Source organism: Muntiacus reevesi, chromosome 2 (assembly GCF_963930625.1).
Source record: "Muntiacus reevesi chromosome 2, mMunRee1.1, whole genome shotgun sequence".
Taxonomy (NCBI): domain Eukaryota; kingdom Metazoa; phylum Chordata; class Mammalia; order Artiodactyla; family Cervidae; genus Muntiacus; species Muntiacus reevesi.
The window spans coordinates 159,219,182-159,239,535 of record NC_089250.1 but is presented as its reverse complement, the minus strand read 5'-3'; the positions used below and the strand labels follow the sequence as shown (position 1 = coordinate 159,239,535).

The window sequence follows — 20,354 nt, the reverse complement described above, 5'->3', positions numbered from 1 at the left end:
GAAAGTGTTCTAGTTTCATTCTTTTACAAGCGGTTGACCAGTTTTCCCAGCACCACTTGTTAAAGAGATTGTCTTTTTTCCATTGTATATCCTTGCCTCCTTTGTCAAAGATAAGGTGTCCATAGGTTCGTGGATTTATCTCTGGGCTTTCTATTCTGTTCCATTGATCTATATTTCTGTCTTTGTGCCAGTACCACACTGTCTTGATGACTGTGGCTTTGTAGTAGAGTCTGAAGTCAGGCAGGTTGATTCCTCCAGTTCCATTCTTCTTTCTCAAGATTACTTTGGCTATTCGAGGTTTTCTGTATTTCCATACAAATTGTGAAGTTATTTTTTCTAGCTCTGTGAAAAATACCATTGGTAGCTTGATAGGGATTGCATTGAATCTATAGATTGCTTTGGGTAGAATAGCCATTTTGACAATATTGATTCTTCCAGTCCATGAACACGGTATGTTTCTCCATCTGTTTGTGTCCTCTTTGATTTCTTTCATCAGTGTTTTATAGTTTTCTATGTATAGGTCTTTCGTTTCTTTAGGTAGATATACTCCTAAGTATTTTATTCTTTTTGTTGCAATGGTGAATGGTATTGTTTCCTTAATTTCTCTTTCTGTTTTTTCATTGTTAGTATATAGGAATGCAAGGGATTTCTGTGTTAATTTTATATCCTGCAACTTTACTATATTCATTGATTAGCTCTAGTAATTTTCTAGAAGAGTCTTTAGGGTTTTCTATGTAGAGGATCATGTCATCTGCAAACAGCGAGAGTTTCACTTCTTCTTTTCCTATCTGGATTCCTTTTATGTCTTTTTCTGCTCTGATTGCTGTGGCCAAAACTTCCAACACTATGTTGAATAGCAGTGGTGAGAGTGGGTATCCTTGTCTTGTTCCTGATTTCAGAGGAAATGCTTTCAATTTTTCACCATTGAGGGTGATGCTTGCTGTGGGTTTGTCATATATAGCTTTTATTATGTTGAGGTATGTTCCTTCTATTCCTGCTTTCTGGAGAGTTTTAATCATAAATGAGTGTTGAATTTTGTCAAAGTCTTTCTCTGCATCTATTGAGATAATCATATGGTTTTTATCTTCCAATTTGTTAATTTGGTGTATTATGTTGATTGATTTGCAGATATTAAAAAATCCTTGCATTCCTGGGATAAAGCCCACTTAGTCATGGTGTATGATTTTTTTAATATGTTGTTGGATTCTGTTTGCTAGAATTTTGTTAAGGATTTTGCATCTATGTTCAGTGATATTGGCCTGTAGTTTTCTTTTTTTGTGGCATCTTTGTCTGGTTTTGGAATTAGGGTGATGGTGGCCTCATAGAATGAGTTTGGAAGTTTACCTTCATCTGCAATTTTCTGGAAGAGTTTGAGTAAGATAGGTGTTAGCTCTTCTCTAAATTTTTGGTAGAATTCAGCTGTGAAGCCATCTGGTCCTGGGCTTTTGTTTGCTGGAAGATTTTTGATTACAGTTTTGATTTCCTTGCTTGTGATGGTTCTGTTAAGATCTTCTATTTGTTCCTGGTTCAGTTTTGGAAAGTTATACTTTTCTAAGAATTTGTCCATTTCATCCAAGTTGTCCATTTTATTGGCATAGAGCTGCTGGTAGTAGTCTCTTATGATCCTTTGTATTTCAGTGTTGTCTGTTTTGATCTCTCCCTTTTCATTTCTAATTTTGTTAATTTGGTTCTTCTCTCTTTGTTTCTTAATGAGTGTTGCTAATGATTTGTCAATTTTGTTTATTTTTTCAAAAAACCAGCTTTTAGCTTTGTTGATTTTTGCTATGGTCTCTAGTTTCTTTTGCATTTATTTCTGCCCTAATTTTTAAGATTTCTTTCCTTCTGCTAACCCTGGGGTTCTTCATTTCTTCCTTCTCTAATTGCTTTAGGTGTAGAGTTAGGTTATTTATTTGGCTTTTTTCTTGTTTCTTGAGGTAAGCCTGTAATGCTATGAACCTTCCCCTTAGCACTGCTTTTAGTGTCCCATAGGTTTTGGGTTGTTGTGTTTTCATTTTCATTTATTTCTATACATATTTTGATTTCTTCTATGATTTTTTGGTTATTCAGAAGCATGTTATTTAGCCTCCATATGTTTGAATTTTTAACAATTTTTTTCCTGTAATTGAGATCTCATCTTACTGCACTGTGGTCAGAAAAGATGACTGGAATGATTTCAATTTTTTTGAATTTTCCAAGACCAGATTTATGACCCAGGATGTGATCTATTCTGGAGAAAGTTCCGTGTGCACGTGAGAAAAAGGTGAAGTTGCTTGTTTTGGGGTGAAATGTCCTATAGATATCAATTAGGTCTAGCTGGTCCATTGTGTCATTTAAGGTTTGTGTTTCCTTGTTAATTTTCTGTTTAGTTGATCTATCCATAGTTGTGAGTGGGGTATTAAAGTCTCCCACTATTATTGTTACTATTAATTTCCTCTTTCATACTCATTAGCGTTTGCCGTACATATTGCGGTGCTCCTATGTTGGGTGCATATATATTTATAATTGTTATATCTTCTTCTTGGATTGATCCTTTGATCATTATGTAGTGTCCTTCTTTGTCTCTTTTCACATCCTTTATTTGAAAGTCTATTTTATCTGATGTGAGTATTGCGACTCCTGCTTTCTTTTGGTCTCTGTTTGCGTGAAATATTTTTTTCCAGCCCTTCACTTTTAGTCTGTATGTGTCTCTTGTTTTGAGGTGGGTCTCTTGTAGACAGCATATATAGGGGTCTTGTTTTTGTATCCATTCAGCCAATCTTTGTCTTTTGGTTGGGGCATTCAACCCATTTACATTTAAGGTAATTATTGATAAGTGTGGTCCCGTTGCCATTTACTTTGTTGTTTGGGGTTCACATTTGTACAGCCTTTCTGCATTTCCTGTCTAGAGAAGATCCTTTAGCATTTGTTGAAGAGCTGGTTTGGTGGTGCTGAATTCTCTCAGCTTTTGCTTGTCTGTAAAGCTTTTGAATTCTCCTTCATATCTGAATGAGATCCTTGCTGGGTACAGTAATCTAGGTTGTAGGTTATTCTCTTTCATTACTTTCAGTATGTCCTGCCATTCCCTTCTGGCCTGGAGGGTTTCTATTGATAGATCAGCTGTTATCCTTATAGGAATCCCTTTGTGTGTTATTTGTTGGTTCTCCCTTGCTGCTTTTAGTATTTGTTCTTTGTGTTTGATCTTTGTTAATTTGATTAATATGTGTCTTGGTGTGTTTCGCCTTGGGTTTATCCTGTTTGGGACTCTCTGGGTTTCTTGGACTTGGGTGGCTATTTCCTTCCCCATTTTAGGGAAGTTTTCAGCTATTATCTCCTCGAGTATTTTCTCATGGCCTTTCTTTTTGTCTTCTTCTTCTGGGACTCCTATGATTCGAATGTTGGGGCGTTTCACATTGTCCCAGAGGTCCCTGAGGTTGTCCTCATTTCTTTTGATCCTTTTTTCTTTTTTCCTCTCTGCTTCATTTATTTCCACCATTTTATCTTCTACCTCACTTATCCTATCTTCTGTCTCCGTTATTCTACTCTTGGTTCCCTCCAGAGTGTTTTTGATCTCATTCATTGCATTATTCATTTTTAATTGACTCTTTTTTATTTCTTCTAGGTCTTTATTAAACATTTCTTGCATCTTTTCAGTCTTTGTCTCCAGGCTATTTATCTGTAACTCCATTTTGCTTTCAAGATTTTGGATCATTTTTATTATCATTATTCCAAATTCTTTTTCACGTAGATTCCCTATCTCCTCCTCTTTTGTTTGACTTGGTGGGTTTTTTTTCATGTTCCTTTACCTGTTGGGTATTTCTCTGCCTTTTCATCTTGTTTAGATTGCTGTGTCTGGAGTGGGCTTTCTGTATTCTGGAGGTCTGTGGTTCCTTTTTATTGTGGAGGTTTTACCCAGTGGGTGGGGTTAGATGATTGGCTTGTCAAGGTTTCCTGGTTAGGGAAGCTTGCGTCGGTGTTCTGGTGCGTGGATCTTGATTTCTTCTCTTTGGAGAGCAATGGAGTGCCCAGTAATGAGTTTTGAGATGGATCTATGTGTTAGGTGTGACCTTGGGCAGTCTGTATGTTGACGTTCAGGGCTATGTTCCTGCATTGCTGGAGAATTTGCGTGGTATGTCGTGCTCTAAAACTTACTGGCTCTTGGGTGGTGGTTGGTTTCGGTGTAGGTATGGAGGCTTTTGGACAGTCACTTATTACTTAAAGATCCATGTAGCCAGGGGTTTTCTGGTGTTCTCAGGTTTTGGGCTTAAGTCTCCTGCCTCTGGATTTCAGTTTTATTCTTCCAGTAGTCTCAGGACTTCTCCAACCATACAGCACTGATAATAAAACTTCTAGGTTAATGGTGAAAAGTTTCTCCCCCGTTAGGGACACCCAGAGAGGTTCACAGAGTTACATGAAGAAGAGGAGAGGGAGGAGGGAGATAGAGATGAGCAGGAGGAGAAAAAGGGGGACTCAAGAGGAGAGAGACAGATCTACGAAGTTGTCTGATCCCAGAGCATTCTCTGTAGCCCAGACACCCACAAACATTCACAGAATTGGATTGGGAAGAGAAGGGGAAAGGAGGAAATAGAGGTGTTCTGAGGTAGAAAACAAAGAGTCAAGATTGGGAGAGAATAATCAACAAACTCCTGAATAAAAATGGGAGCTGAATATTGGATTCTTAAATGTTCATAATTTATATCATATACTGAAAAACAAAAATTAAAAATCTAGAGTACAGGTTAGACTCTTAAAAATACTATATTAAAAACAAAAACCAAAACACACACAAAAAATTTTAGAAATATATATGAAGTTTGGTTTAAAAATAGGGCTTCTCTTCTTTTTTTTTTTTTCCAGTAAGGTTATAGTGTATTGAAAATGAAAATTAAGGAGTAGTAAGAGGAGTACTAGAGGACTTAAAAGGAAATAAGAGAAAAAGAAAAATAGAAAATAGAAGAGAAGAAGAAAAAAGGAAAAAAAATTGTTTTACCTAATTTAAAAAATCGTAAAAATCTATGAAAATGAAAGTTAAGGAATAATGGGGGAGTAATAGGGAATTTTAAAGGAAAATAAAAGAGAAAAAAAGTTTTTTTTTCTTACTTAAAAAAAAAAAAGAAAAAATATATCTAGGAGTTTCTCTGGAGCTGTTGTGGTCAGTGTGGGTTCGGCTCAGTTTCAGATAGCTCCTCGTTCCAGCTTACACTTCTCCATATCTACAGACCCTTCCGGTGAAGTCGGTGTTTTCTTCAGGGATTTTAATCTGTTGCACCGGTCCCTTCTGAAGCGGTTCCCTTTGTTTATTTGGCTTCTGTTGTCGGTCTCTTCAGGGTCTCATTTCCGCCCTGACACAGGCGGGCGGAGGTGGACTCTTATTCAGGTAGCTAGTTCCGTCACGCTGCGGGGAGGGGCTGGCGCTCCGCGGAGGGCCTGGCGCTATTTTCTCCGTCTGCGCTGCTCAGGCTCCCGGCTGCTCTGTATGGAGCGCGCCCCACGCTGCGCGCGGTTCCAGCCCTCGGGTGATCCACAAAAGCGCGAAACACAAAGCTGCGCCTGCATTTTGTCCCTACGCCGCCCGAGTGGCTCAGGCAGCCAGGCGCTTGACGGGCGCTCTCTCCCCGGGTGCGGCGCGTCTTCTGTCCTGCGCGATCCCAGCCTCAGTTTCCAGCCGCACCACTCGGGTGCGTGCGCCTTCTGCCCTCCGCCTCCCCAGCCCCAATCCCCGGCCGCATCGGTCGGGTGCGTGTGCCCTGTGTATAGCCGCGACCCTCCCGCGGATGTCGACCATCCAGAATCTTGGGTGGACTTTTATTAGAAGGTGGAGGCCCGTTTGCAGTGTGGTAGGGGATGCGGTCCTTGGGGCAGAGCCTGCCGCCTTCCCCTGCCTCCTGCCTCCTGCCTCCGGCGGGGCTGGGCCGGTCCGCAGCCTGCGAGCTCTTCTCAGGACTTTCTTGGTCCCTTTGTTCTGCCAACGGCCGGCAGTGTGTTCGGGTCGGTTAATTTTCTCTCTCTCTTTTGCTGTACTACAGTTCAAGTTGGCAACTCACAAAAGCTCTTTCTGATTGTCCTCACGGCACTCAGGCCCGGACCCTGCCCCGAGCAATGCCGCCCGCTTCTCTCCGTTCCGCCCCCACTTGCTGGTGGGATGCGGGCGTCTGGGGTACTTTTCTGCTGGGAGTTGCTTTTAGGCTCGTAATCTGTGGGTTTTATTTGTTGTTTCCCTCCCAGTCGGATTCAAACTCCGAGATTCAAACACTTCCCCCAGGCCCGCCAGTGCGAGGGTTTCCCAGTGTCTGAAAACGTCCTCTATTAAGACCCTTCCCGGGACGGATCTCCGTCCTTAGCTCTTTTGTCTCACTTTTTTCCTTTTATATTTTGTCCTAACTCCTTTCGAAGACAATGGGCTGCTTTTCTGGGCGCCTGATGACCTCAGCTAGCGATCAGAAGTTGTTTTGTGAAGTTTGCTCTGCGTTCAGTTATTCTTTTGATGAATTTCTAGGAGAGAAAGTGGTTACCCCGTCCTACTCCTCCGCCATCTTGGCTCCTCCCCAAAAAGGATAGATTTATTACTTTGTCAGGCAAAGGGGGACACACTGGGCTTCTGCCTCGAAAAACTGTGTGTCCCCTATAAGTTATTTTAATGAAAAGTGTCATTTATGGTTTTGTTTCTTTAATCAGATAATTCTAACCAAATATTTACATAGCAAAACAGTGACAAGAGCAACTATTTCTGGGTAACTGGGTTAGATTTTTTTAAAGTAGCTTTATTGATATATAATTCAGACTCCAAATTCAGCTATTTAAATCTATAATTAACTGGTTTTTAGTATAGTCACAGATATGTACCACTGTCACTGCCGTCATTTTAGACCATTTTTTATCACCTCAAAAACAAAACCCCATACCCTCAACTATCATCCTCCTTACCCATCTACCACCCTAAACCCTAAGCAACCACTAATTACTTTCTGTCTCTGTAGATGTCTTTATTCTGGATTTTCATATGAATGAAATCATGTAATTTGTGGCTTTGGGGCTTACTAGCTACCTCTATTTGAATATTTTTTTCTGCTCTTCTCTCTCTCTCTCTCCCCTCCCCCTGGCACTCCCGTTATGTTTATGTTGGTGTACTTGATGGTATCATTTCTCTAAGGCTCAGTTTGTTTTTTCATCCACCGCCGGCCACCCCCCCCATTCTTTGACTTGGCAACCTCTATTGCTCTGTCTTCGAGTTCACTACTTTTTTTTCTTCTACAAGTTCATAGCTACTGTTCAGAGCACTTTTGTTGAACTTCAGAATTTCTCTGTACTTTAAATTATATTGTACTTTCCAAGTCCAGAATTCACACTTTTTAAAAATATATATATATTTAAATATATATCAATGTATTCATTGATATTAAAGATTTCATGTGACATTGTCATAATACCTCCTTTTACTTCTTTAATCATGCTTTAAACATTTTTTGTAAAAACATTTTTAAGAGCTATTTTAAAGTCTTCTGTTAAGTCCAGCACTTGGTCATTTTAACTGGCAGTTTGTAGTTTGTGCTGCCTGCTTTCTTTCTGCTTTACAGATCATGCTTTCCTGTTGCTTTATATGCCTTATATTTTTTGTTGGAAACCAAATATTTTAGATAATATATTGTAGTAACTGGATACTGGTCCCCGTCTCCCAGGGTTTAGTGTTTGTTTAGTGATTGTTTTAGTGATTTGCCTGGATTATTTTAGTGGAGTGTTAAACCTCTGACGTGTCTTTTGTTTTCAACAATGCCCTGGAATGTCCTCTGACTCTAGCTGTTGGATGTTAGATGGAAGTGGGATGAGGGGGTGGCAGAAGCCTGAGGTCCTCTTGGGTTGCCTCTCGGCAGAGAACCACTGTGTCATGAACCAGGGCAAGGACAATCAAGATAGCAGAATCCTTAGTGTGCCATGCCCAAGATAGAGTCTGCGTTTCTCAAGTGGGGACAGGGTCGATGAAAGGAGCTCCCAATTTCTTGAGCATTCTTGCCCTGAACTTAACCTCATCATAGGTAGTCGAGGGCCAGATGAGAAACACTGATGACCTATTCTTCCCTCTGACAGGGAACTGGAGTTGGGGCGGTGGTGATGGCAAGACAGCCTGTGTTCTTGGCTTCAGCAGTCCAGAGTAAATGTCTCTTGCTGAGCCTGTTGATGGGAGCAGTCTTGACGTCAGCACCATAGACTGTCCCCTTTCTTACCATATTTCTGTAGGTTTTCTTGAATAGAAGTTTCTTTACTTGCTGTTTGCCCTTGGAACCATTTCCAGAGGGCTTAATATCTGTTTTAATAATTTCCCCAGTTTTACTGGAAATTTAATAATTTCCCCAGTAGGTCAGTGGAGTGTCTCATGCTGTTATTATGAAAGTCCATCTTCCCAGATTGGTTTTTAAAGTTTTCTACAAGAGGAAATACAGATAGCTTGTCAAAGGTTTGTCTTCTGGGAACTTGAGTGAGAAAACTGACAGTTTTAAATTGATAGGTTAACAAGAGATAAAGGCTAATGAAACGATTTTGTGGTAGGGTGGGAAGACAAAGTTCAGTTCAGTCTCTCAGTCTTGTCCGACTCTTTGCGACCCCATGGACTGCAGCATGCTAGGCTTCCCTGTCCATCACCAATTCCTGGAGCTTACTCAAACTCCCGTCCATCAAGTCGGTGATGCCATCCAACCATCTCATCCTCTGTGGTCCCCTTATCTTCCTGCCTTCAATCTTTCCCAGCATCAGGATCTTTTCTAGTGAGTCATTCTTCACATCAGGTGGCCCAAGTATTGGAGTTTAAGCTTCAACATCAGTCCTTCCAGTGAATATTCAGGACTGATTACCTTTAGGATGGACTGGCTGGATCCTCCTGGCTGTCCACGGGACTCTCAAGAGTCTTCTCCAACACCACAGTTAGTTCAAAAGCATCAATTCTTCGGCGCTCAGCTTCCTTTATAGTCCAGCTCTTAACATCTGTACACGACTACTGAAAGAACCATAGCTTTGACTAGATGGACCTTTGTTGGTAAAGTAACATTCCTGCTTTTTAATATGCTGTCTAGGTTGGTCATTACTTTTCTTCCAAGGAGCAAGTGTCTTTTAATTTCATGGCTGCAGTCACCATCTGCAGTGATTTTGGAGCCCCCCAAAATAAAGTCAGCCACTGTTTCCACTGTTTCCCCATCTGTTTGCCATCAGGTGATGGGACCAGATGCCATGATCTTAGTTTTCTGAATGTTGAGTTTTAAGCCAACATTTTTACTCTCCTCTTTCACCAAGAGGCTCTTTAGTTCTTCTTTGCTTTCTGCCATAAGGGTGGTGTCATCTGCATATCTGAGGTTATTGATATTTATCCTGGCAATCTTGATTCCAGCTTATGCTTCATCCAGTCCAGCATTTCTCATAATGTTCTCTGCATTTAAGTTAAATAAGCAGGGTGACAATATACAGCATTCACGTACTCCTTTCCCGATTTGGAACCAATCTGTTGTTCCATGTCCAGTTCTAACTGTTGCTTCTTGACCTGCATCCAGATTTCTCAGGAGGCAGATCAGATGGTCTGGTATTCCCATCTCTTTAATAATTTTCCACAGTTTCTTGTGATCCACACAGTCAAAGGCCTTGGCATAGTCAATAAAACAGAGGTAGATGTTTTTCTGGAACTCTCACTTTTTCCATGATCCAATGGATGTTGCCAATTTGATCTCGGGTTCCTCTGCTTTTTCTAAATCCAGCTTGAACATCTGGAAGTTCACGTACTGTTGAAGTCTGGCTTGGAGAATTTTGAGCATTACTTTGCTAGCGGGTGAGATAAGTGCAGTTGTGCAGTAGTTTGAGCATTCTTTGGCATTGCCTTTCTTTGGAATTGGAATGAAAACTAATACTTTCCAGTCCTTTGGCCACTGCTGAGTTTTCCAAATTTGCTGGAATATTGAGTGCAACACTTTCACAGCATCATCTTTTAGCATTTGAAATAGCTCAACTGGAATTCATCACTTCTACTAGCTTTGTTCATAGTGATGCTTTCTAAGGCCCACTTGACTTCTCATCCCAGGATATCTGGCTCTAGGTGTGATCCCACCATTGTGATTATCTGGGTCATGAAGATCTTTTTTTATAGTTCTTCTGTGTATTGTTGCCACCTATTCTTAATATCTTCTGCTTCTGTTAGGTCCATACCATTTCTGTTCTTTATTGTGCCTATCTTTGCATGAAATGTTCCCTTGGGAAGACAAAAGAAAGGTATAGAAGTAGCCTGCTTCATTGTTTGGATTCGTTTATGGGTTTGAGCTACTAAAGACTTGGACTAAAAGTTTTGAAAACCAGGTGTTCTTTGTGAGAGTGTGGATTCTGTTTATTAACTTGTTGAACAAGTAGCTTTTTGTTTTGTTTTCTTGAAGTATAGTTTAATTTGCAATGTTGTGTTAATTACTGCTATACCACAAAGTGACTCAGTTATACACATATTTATTAATACATTCTTTTTCATACTCTTTTTCATTATGGTTTATCACAGAATATTGAATATAGTTCCCTGTGCTATACTATAGGACCTTGTTGTTTATCCATCTATATATTAAAACTTATATGTGTTAACCCCAACCTCCAACTTTATCCCTCCTCCTGACTCCTCCCCCTTAGCAACCACCAGTCTGTTCTCAATGTCTGTGATTCTGTTCATCTTTTATAGATAGGTTTATTTGTGTCATATTTTATATTCCACAGGGACTTGCCAGGTGGTTCAGTGGTTAAGACTTTGTACTCCAATGCAGGGGTCACTGGTTCAAGCCCTGGTTGGGAAACTAAGATCCCCATGCCACATGGCTTGGCCCTAAAAAAAGAAATAGATTCCACATATAAGTTATATTATATGGTATCTGTCTTTCTCTTTCTGACTTACTTCACTTAGTACAATAACCTCTACTTGCATCTGTTGACGTGTACTGCTGCAGATGGCATTATTTTGTTCTTTTATGGCCGAATAATATTTCATTGTATGTGTGTAGCACATCTTCTTTGTTCATTCATTTGTCTCTGGACATTTAGAGGTTGTTTCCATGTCTTGGCTGTTGTGAATAGTGCTACTGTGAACATAGGGGTGTATGTATTTTTTTGAATTATAGTTTTGTCTGGATATATGCCCAGGAGTATGATTGCTGGATCATATGGTAATTCTGTTTTTAGTTTTCTGAGGAACCTCTCTACTGTTTTCTAGAGTGACTATGACTACAGCAACTTACATTACCACCAGCCAGGTGGCAGGGTTCCCTTTTCTCCATACCCTCCCCAACATTTGTTGTTTGTAAACTCTTTAATAATGGCCATTCTGACCAGTTTGAGGTAGTACCTCATTGTAATAGTTTTGATTTGCATTTCTCTGATAATTAATGATGTTGAGCATCTTTTCATGTGCTTATTGGCCATCTGTATTTCTTCTTTGGAGAAATGTCTTTTTAGATCTTCTGCCCATTTTTATTTTGGGCTATTTTCTTGTTCAGTTGTATGAATTGTTGGTATATTTCAGAAATTAAGCCCATGTCAGTTGCATTATTTGCAAATATTTTCTCCCATTCTGTAGGTCATCTTGTTTTGTTTATTTATTTGCTGTACAAAAGCTTGTAAATTTGATTAGGTTCTATTTGTTTGTTTCTATTGCCTTGGGTGGTTGACCTATGAAAATTCTAGTATGATTTGTGTCAGAGTATGTTTTGCCTATGTTCTCTTCTAGGAGTTTTACGGTGTCATGTCTTAAAGTCTTTAAGCCATTTTGATTCTGTTTTTGTGTATGATGAGAGGGTGTTGAACAAGTAACTTTATCTCACTGTTTAGTGTGCTGTTTTTAAATGAAATACATTCTTAAATTTTAGTTTATTTTTGTGCAGAAATCATTTCAGCAACACCCCAGTTAGTATTAATAAACCCAAATTAGATTTAGTGCTTGTAACATTGAAGTCATACACCTGTGAGAAATTTTTTAATTGAATTTTAGCTTTATATTTGACAAGAAAAGTTAATTCATGGAGCAGCTGTGATTTAGCACCTGGATTATTCAAAGTTGCTAGTGTATGTAGTGCTTTTTGTGATTTTTTTTGTTTGTTTTTAATAGAGTGACAGTAACATGTTCTTCAGGAGTCATAAGGCTTATTAAAAACACTGAGCTACAACATCCTCTGTCATTTCTTTGATAGATGTAGTTTCTAGCTTTTTTTTCTCTCAGAAATTTGGCGCCAGTCTGTCTGAATCAAATAAGTTCGATGGAAACTAAGAAATAAAAGGGGCCTTTCTGTTTTCCATCTATTTCAAAAGCAGAAGAAAAGCACTGAGCATTATCTGTGTACCTACTTGCCTTTCTCTAAGTTTTTTTCTTTAATCCTGTTCATCGGGCAACTGTAAAATTATATTTCTCTCCCTCTAACAATCTTTTTCAGTATAAACTGTTGAGGGCCATTTATATTTTCTTAATGTTTGTTTCATATTTTCTTAATGTTTGTTTCATATTTAATGTTGGATTTTTATAAACCAGATCGATACATGCTTCAGTCCTGATGGTATGTATGAGGGGTTAGATAATTAGATGTGAGACCAGATCACACTTAGATTTCAAGGCATAAGTGCCCAGCAATTTAAATAACTATGAGATAAAGAAGAGTGAAATCAGTGTGTGTGATCCACCATGATAAAGGGCCTAAAGCCGGTTATTTCGGGTTTAAGTAGGCTTTGAGGAATAGGGGAGACCTTCCCTTAGTACAGAAGGCTTGAAAACAGGAACACACATGGCACCCTCTGGGTTCATGAGGTGATGACTCTTCTAGATTGGAAAGTTTGTATTAAGGAAAAATGCTATTGGAAAGATTGGTTTTGGTAGACCTCGAATATGAAACCAAGAACTTTTGACTTTCTTTTGTATTGTATGGTTAGTGAGAAGGCATAAAGCTTTAGAGCAGATAAGTGTCATATCTAGTGACAGCAAATAGGGTTAATTGAAAACTATGGACCCTCAAATCCAATTTTCTCTTTTTTTCTTTGTCCTTTGCTTAAATAGAGGAGTACGAATTATGTTTCAAATTGAAGTTTTTTAAAGCCTGCAGATTATAACTCACCACAAGCATCTCCATAAAAACCAAGATTATTAACAATGAACACGTAAAGATGTGAATAATTCATAGGTAACGGAAGTGTTATGTAGTCTGGGGTTTGATGAGGTTAAAATAGCTTGAATTCTGGTTATGCCACTCACTGTATAATGTTGAACAAATTTTTTATCCTTTCTAACCCTCATTTCATCTGGAAAGGGAAGCTAGTAATATTGCCCACTCAGGATTGTAAGCATGAATAAGATACAAAGCATGTAAAGCTCTTAGCACACTGCCTGGCAAATAGTAAACATCTCTGATAAATACCTTTGCTGCTGTTAATTGTTGTTGTGTTATTATTTATCATTATCTGGAGAATCCCAGGAACGGGGGAAGCCTGGTGGGCTGCCGTCTGTGGGGTCGCACAGAGTCGGACACGACTGAAGTGACTTAGCAGCAGCAGCAGCGGTGCTGATCACTATCCCCATGGAACAGTGCATTCTAGTTTTGATCTTGTTACTGCAGGAACACTTCCCATCTGGTCCAGGAAGAATCTCTCTCCTCCCCACTCAAGTTTCAGAGCCCACTGATTGGCCTTAGATTTTCTTTAACATTCTTCTCAGAGCCTTGCCTGGTCAATGAGGGCATGCCAGAAAAACCAGGAAGTTTTGACTGCTGCAAAGAAAGCACCATTTACAGCCAGTTATGAAGGGAGAGTGGTAAACTTCGGTTTTATAATTTAGGTGTTAGGTGTTTTGTGTTGTTTTCCTACAGGTAAGTTTTGTTACTGTGCTTTAAAGTGTGGTGTTTATTATTCAGAAATTTAGACTTATCTTTACTTTTGTCAGGTATAAGCCGTTTTTCCCGTTCCAAACCTTGCAAGGATTTGAAGACGACGACGAGGAGTATATCCATATACAGCAATGGGCACTGACTGAAGGCCGCCTTAAAGTTACATTGCTAGAATGTAGCAGGTATGTTCTTTGTTATTACTACATTAAAGGGAAGAAGGTGTACCTAAAATGTCCGTGAGCAGTATTTGTGCTTGTTCCCCTCTGTGTTAATTTATATTATATTATCTGTAGATTCTTTAATGGTAAATTTCATAAGAGTAGTCCTTTCCAACTTATAAAAAATATAAACTATATTTTAGAAAGCATACTAATGGGGGGAATCATTTGTCCTGCAGTAATTTCCAGACTTCTTAGGTACATAATGCTCTGTTGGCATATTTCTTATTACCTGTTAGAAAGCTGTTCATAACATAACAGTTTTGAAAATTGGTTTGGTAATTAAAAATACCTTGGAAAGTTGCAAAACCAGACTTGTAAACCCCTGTGATTCTTAAATTTTAGGCTGAAAGGGAATCTCAGAAATAATCTGGCCCAGCCTCTTTATTTTTCCATCCCTATAGTCTAAGCTGTGTTTATACTTTGCTTGAACTACTTACTACATTAGCCTCCTTCCTTATCTCCTAACATTGCTTACCAATATGTCAACCAGAATAAGCTTTTCAAAATACATATCTGATTGTCCCTTTCCTACTTAAAATTCTCTTGATGGCTTCCCCATTCCTCTTAGACTATAGACCCAAAGCATTATTACCATGACATGCGTGCCCCTCTTTACCTGTCTAGTTTCTTTTTGTACTCAGCCCCTCACTCACAGTGCTTCAGCCAAAAAGGCCTTCCTAAGAGAAGAGGATGGCAGATTTTTTCTCTAAAGTACCAGATAAGTAAATAGTCTAGGCTTTGGCATTCACGTGGTTTCTTTTGCAACTACTCAACTCTGCCTTGTAGTATGAAAGCAGTCATAGATAAGACAGTAGGTAAATGAATGGGCCTGACTTGACTGTGTAACCATAAAACTGTATTATATGAATTTTATAATTTTTATGTGTCATAAAGTTCTTTTGATTTTTTTTTTTTAACCATTTAAAAATGTGAGAACTATTGGTAGCCCACAGGCCATAGAAAAACCAACAATGAACTGGGTTTGGTCCATGGACCATAGCTTGCCACTCCCGGCCTTAGGTATTTAAACATACCAAGCTCCTTGTGTCTATTGCGTATGGCTTTTAACCACTAGCTATTGTTGTCTCCTTTGCTCACCATTCTTTTGCTGTATCTGAGATACTGCTCACCTAAAGCCTTGGGTCAGTCTTGAACCCGACTGCATGAAGGCATCAAGAGAGTGTAGTAAGGCATTGTTTAGGTCATGCTGAATTGAGGTAAATGATACAAAGAAAAACATGACAATTTGTGAAGTATATGTATCCTACTTTATTTTAATAAGGACCTGTATAACGAATCTCTGAAAGAATATACAAGAAACCAGTAAAGATTTTTATGGGGAAAAGCTAAAGGAAACTGGGTTAATGATGATGGACAGGGGTGAAGGTGGGAGCCAAACTTCTCATTATGAACTTTTTTTGTATTGTTTGATTTTTGTGACTGTATCACCTTGTCAAAAAATAAAATTAAAGACCTGTATTTCTGGAGAGTTGAAGGAGAAAGCATGGACAGTAGTTCATGTTCTTATGTTAGTACTTGTAGGCTTGGGTTATATAGTGCCAGCACCTTCCACCGGGTGACAGCTTAATCTTGGGAACAAGCACGCATCTCAGTGGTTTTTTAGTCACTATGGTTACAGACCTGACCGTGTAAAGCTCCTCAGTGTTGTCGTGCTGTGTGTTATTCACACAGTTTAAGGAGTACTTAACATTGTTAATGGAGGAGAGAATAAAGTACTATTTTCAACTCATCCTTGCTTTTTTGTCTTTGTGTTGAGAAGTCGAAACATTTGTCTTATTTTTATTAAAATCTTTTTTACATTATTTTCTTCTAAACATTTTTGTTAGTATAAAAATAGAACTCTGAATTCATAGAGCTTCCAAGTTTCTAGGATTCACATTAAAGGAAAGATACTATTATTATCTCAGTATTTTAAGTTTTTCCCCTACTGAATATAAATTCATTTTGTGTAGTTTATTGTAATCTCTAAAATAGAAAGTGACACTTTAGAAAAAACAGAAGAACAAATAACAATGCCCTCCTTTTTGGAGGAAGAACAAAAAAATGCTTATTGTTTATTTCAGTTTTGGAAGCCTAAGGCTTAAGAGCTCTTAAGATATTTTTACCATGATTGCTTCACTTAGTAATATGAAAAGTTGTTGTTCAGTTGCTAAGTCATATCCGACTCTTTGTGACCTCATGGACTGTAGCATGCCAGGCTCCTCTGTCCTCCACTATCTCTTGGAGTTTGCGCAGATTCACATCCATTGAGTCGGTAATGCTATCTAACCACCTCATCTTTGGCCACCCACTTCGCCTTTTGCCTTCAATCTTTCCCAGCTTTAGGGTTTTTTCCAATAAGTCAGCTCTTTACATCAGATGGCCTAAGTATTAGAGTTTCAACTTCAGCATCAGTCCTTCCAATGAATATTCAGGGTTGATTTCCTTTAGGATTGACTGGTTTGATCTCCGTGCTGTCCAAGGGACTCTCAAGAGTCTTCTGCAGCACCACAGTTCAAAAGCATTGATTCTTTGTCACGCACCCTTCTTTATGGTCCAACTCTCACATCCATACATGACTACTGGAAAAACCATAGTTTTGACTACATGGACCTTTGTTGGCAAAGTGATGTCTTTGCTTTTTAACATGCTGTCTGGACTTGTCATAACTTTCCTTCCAAAGAGCAAGCGTCTTTTAATTTCATGACTGCAGTCACTGTCAGCAGTGATTTTGGAGCCCAAGAAAATAAAATCTGTCACTACTCTTCCCCTTCTACTTGCCATGACATGATGGGACCTGATGCCATGATTTTAGTTTTTTTAAATGTTGAGTTTCAAGACAGCTTTTTCACTCTCCTGTTTCACCCTCATGAAGAGTCTCTTTAGTTCCTCTTTTTACTTTCTGCCATTAGACTAGTATCATCTGCATGTCTGAGGTTGTTGACATTTCTCCTGGCAATCTTGATTCCAGCTTGTGATTCATCCAGCCGAGCATTTCATGTGATGTACTCTGCACAGAAGTTGACATTATACAGCCTTTTCCAATTTTGAACCAGTGAGTTCCGTGTCTGGTTGTAACTGTTATTTCTTGACCTGCCTACAGGTTTCTCAGGTTAAGATGGTCTGGTACTCCCATCTCTTAAAGAATTTTCCATAGTTTGTTGTGATACACACAATCAGAGGCTTTAGCATGGTCAATGAAGCAAAAGTAGATGTTTTTCTGGAACTCCCTTGCTTTCTCCATGATCCAGTGAATGTTGGCAATTTAGTCTCTAGTTCCTCTGCCTCTTCAAAACCCAGCTTCACATGAGAAGATTTGAAACAAATAGAAGAACATTTTATTTTATTTTTTTCACAGTAAGTTTATTTATTTTTTGACGGTCAAGTTTAAATTTAATGACTTTGGTATTAACTATACACATACTAGTAAGTGCTAAGACTTAAAATCTTCCTATTCAGTTGTGACTCCAGACAGGATCCAGAGAGGAGTTCTAAAAATCTCTTCTCTGGGTTTTACGGAGACTTTCTTTACCCTCCTGTGTTAGCCTCTTAAGGCACTGCGTCAGCCTTAAAAGGGCACTGGAAAGGGCGATAGGAGAACATTTTAGAATGATCAAAGTTTTGAAAGAGCATAAACCAATTAAGATTAGAACATATCTGTAGACCACTTGTATGTATATAAAATTGTTCTAAATTAGCATGCTATCATGAGTTGAAGTTTCTTGGATTTTTAACATCTAGGCATGCATATTCACATCTCTCCTCCTTGAGACTATTTCAGCATGTCCAAGTTACAGTGTCATAGGGATCACTCAGTACTGTGTTCGTGCATGCTTAGTCTCTTAAGTTGTGTCAGCCCATGGACTGCAGCCCGCCAGGCTCCTCTGTCTATGGGCTTCTCTAGGCAAAAATACTAGAGTGGGTTGCCATTTCCTCTTACAGAGGATCTTCCCAATCCAGGGGTCAAGCCTGCATCTCCTGCATAGGCAGGCAGATTCTTTACCACTGAGCCACCTGGGAAGCCCAGTGTTGTTACAGTTTTAACTTAATGTATTTTTAAAATTTTTATCTTTTGGTTGCACTGGGTCTTTATTGCTGCACATGGGCTTTCTCTAGTTGCAGTGAGAGGGGCTACTCTTTGTGGCTGTGCATGGACTTCTGATTGTGGCAGTTTCTCTTGTTGTGGAGTGCAGGCTCTGGGCACGTGGGCTTCAGTAATTGCGTACACAGGCTCAGAAGTTGTGGCCTGTGGGCTCTAGAGCACAGACTCCGGAGTTGTGGCACCTGGGCTTAGTTGCCCCGTCGCATGTGGAATCCTCCTGGACCAGGGATTGAACCCATGTCCCCTGCATTGGCAGGTAGATTCTTATCCACTCTGCCACCAGGGAAGTCCCCTAGCTTAATATTCTTTTAAATGCTTGTTTCTTAACCATTTTTGAACTTGACCTTGAATCGAGTAAAATATAACTTTAATAATGTTTTCCCGAAATCCAGGAAAGGATCATACTTGTCACCCACACACAGTGATGGCTTTCTGCAAGGATTTCTTAATTTTTAAAACTATTTTGAAATGATAAAATGGTTCTGTGAGGATTTTTTTCTTTCTTAGCTTTATTTTGAATTTCAGACTTCCAGAAGTCTGTGTGAAGATTTAGCAATTGTAATTTGTTGTAATTTAAGAGTAAATTTTGCCAAAGAGGAAACAAGTTAGAAGTATTCATAGTAAACTGTTTACTGAAAATAACTGGAGTTGTACAGCTGGAAGCTTTATGCTTCAGAAGGCAACGCAAAGTAGAAATAATCCTGACTTTTGAGTTAGCAAATGCTATGTTCACATCCTGGCGATACGCTTTTACTGTTTGTTACATGTTCTTGGGCAAGTTACACATCTGTAAAAATGGAAAAGTATGCTGCTTACTGGTAATTGTGATCAGAGATAAGTAAATAAACTATAGTGCCGCCTGCTGCTATGTCATTTCAGTCGTGTCCGACTCTGTGCGAACCCATAGACGGCAGCCCACCAGGCTCCTCTGTCCCTGGGATTCTCCAGGCAAGCATACTGGAGTGGGTTGCCATTTCTTTCTCCAATGCACGCATGCATGCTAAGTCACTTCAGTTGTGTCTGATTCTGTGCGACCTTATGGACAGCAGCCCACCAGGTTCCTCTGTCCACAGGATTCTCTAGGCAAGAACACTGGAGTGGGTTGCCATTACTACACGCTAAGGCTTCAGTAGGTGTAACTTCTGTTGTTATGCCTTGATATAATCATTCTCATACTTATCAAGAAAAAAATCTTTATAGAAAACTGGGTTTTTTGGACATGTAGTTGTGAGAACTGGAATTTGAATTTTATTAATTTGAAAGGGTCTTGCACTGTGAAGGGAAGTTGTTTTCTAATTTATGAAATACAGTTTTGAATTTCCCAAATAAAGCTTGGGAATGGAAACATAGTTGTGTTTGTAAAAATTGGTTCTTACACCTTGCTTTTATCAAATGTTTTAGAAAGCGAACAGTCATTCTGAAGTTGCCTCCTTTTTATTGCATTGACTAAAGTTAGTTTTTTAATCACAGAAGAACTCAACTGCTGTGTTTGTAGTACTGCTATTAGAAGACTAAATTATTTCACATTAGTGTTGCAGTCACTAAGATTATTAAGATTGTTATTTTTAAATTTATAGTTCATCTTCTAAAAGGATTTTAGAGAAAATAATATTACCATGTGCAGTTAAGTACAAGATAAATTAGATCAAAAACAGCCTTGTAGAAAAGAGATCGGTTTTCTGGCAGAGAAGGAAACTCGATGGATGGGTTTTTTAGTTTTTAATCTCTTGATAAACCGTGCCTGCTTTTCAGGGGAAGAGAGATTCTGATGTCAAATTCTAGAAGGAATTTGTCCCTACCTCTTTGTATAAAAGATATTAAACAGTGTAGTGGGCCTCATCTCATCTCTTCTCTCTTTTGTTTTCCTGGTTTTAGCCACTGGTGATATTTTTAAGAAACGAGCTAAGATTATAGTCAGTGAAAGCGAAGCCTGTAAAGTTTTGTCGTGTGACAGTTCTGTACTCTAAAGCAGTATTTAGGATAGACTGTCCTTATTATAGATAGAAGTTCTAATTAAGGTCAGTTCTTCACTGAGTCATACTTACAGTATTGTAAAGCTTCTGTTTTCTCAGCACCTTTTGGAGTGTTGTTTTGTTTTACTGGGTTCCAAAAATACATCATTTAAAAATTTTTTAAATGTTAACACAAATGCAGAAAAACCATAGCCCTTGGCATTCTACTTTTATTACC

At 39.0% G+C, this 20,354-nt stretch overlaps 1 protein-coding gene and 1 non-coding gene across 2 annotated transcripts in view; one reads left to right on the top strand and one right to left on the bottom strand.

Annotated features, from left to right (window-relative positions):
• Positions 1-20,354, top strand: part of PDZD8 (PDZ domain containing 8) — an 82,933-nt gene that overhangs the window by 20,345 nt on the left and 42,234 nt on the right. The window contains exon 2 of the mRNA XM_065923405.1: positions 13,898-14,023. Coding sequence (XP_065779477.1) covers positions 13,898-14,023 — 126 coding nt within the window. The remainder of the gene's footprint in view (positions 1-13,897; positions 14,024-20,354) is intronic.
• LOC136162308 (small nucleolar RNA SNORA26) lies at positions 17,520-17,642 on the bottom strand. The gene has a single exon (XR_010662111.1). It is a non-coding gene; the product is annotated as a small nucleolar RNA SNORA26 (small nucleolar RNA).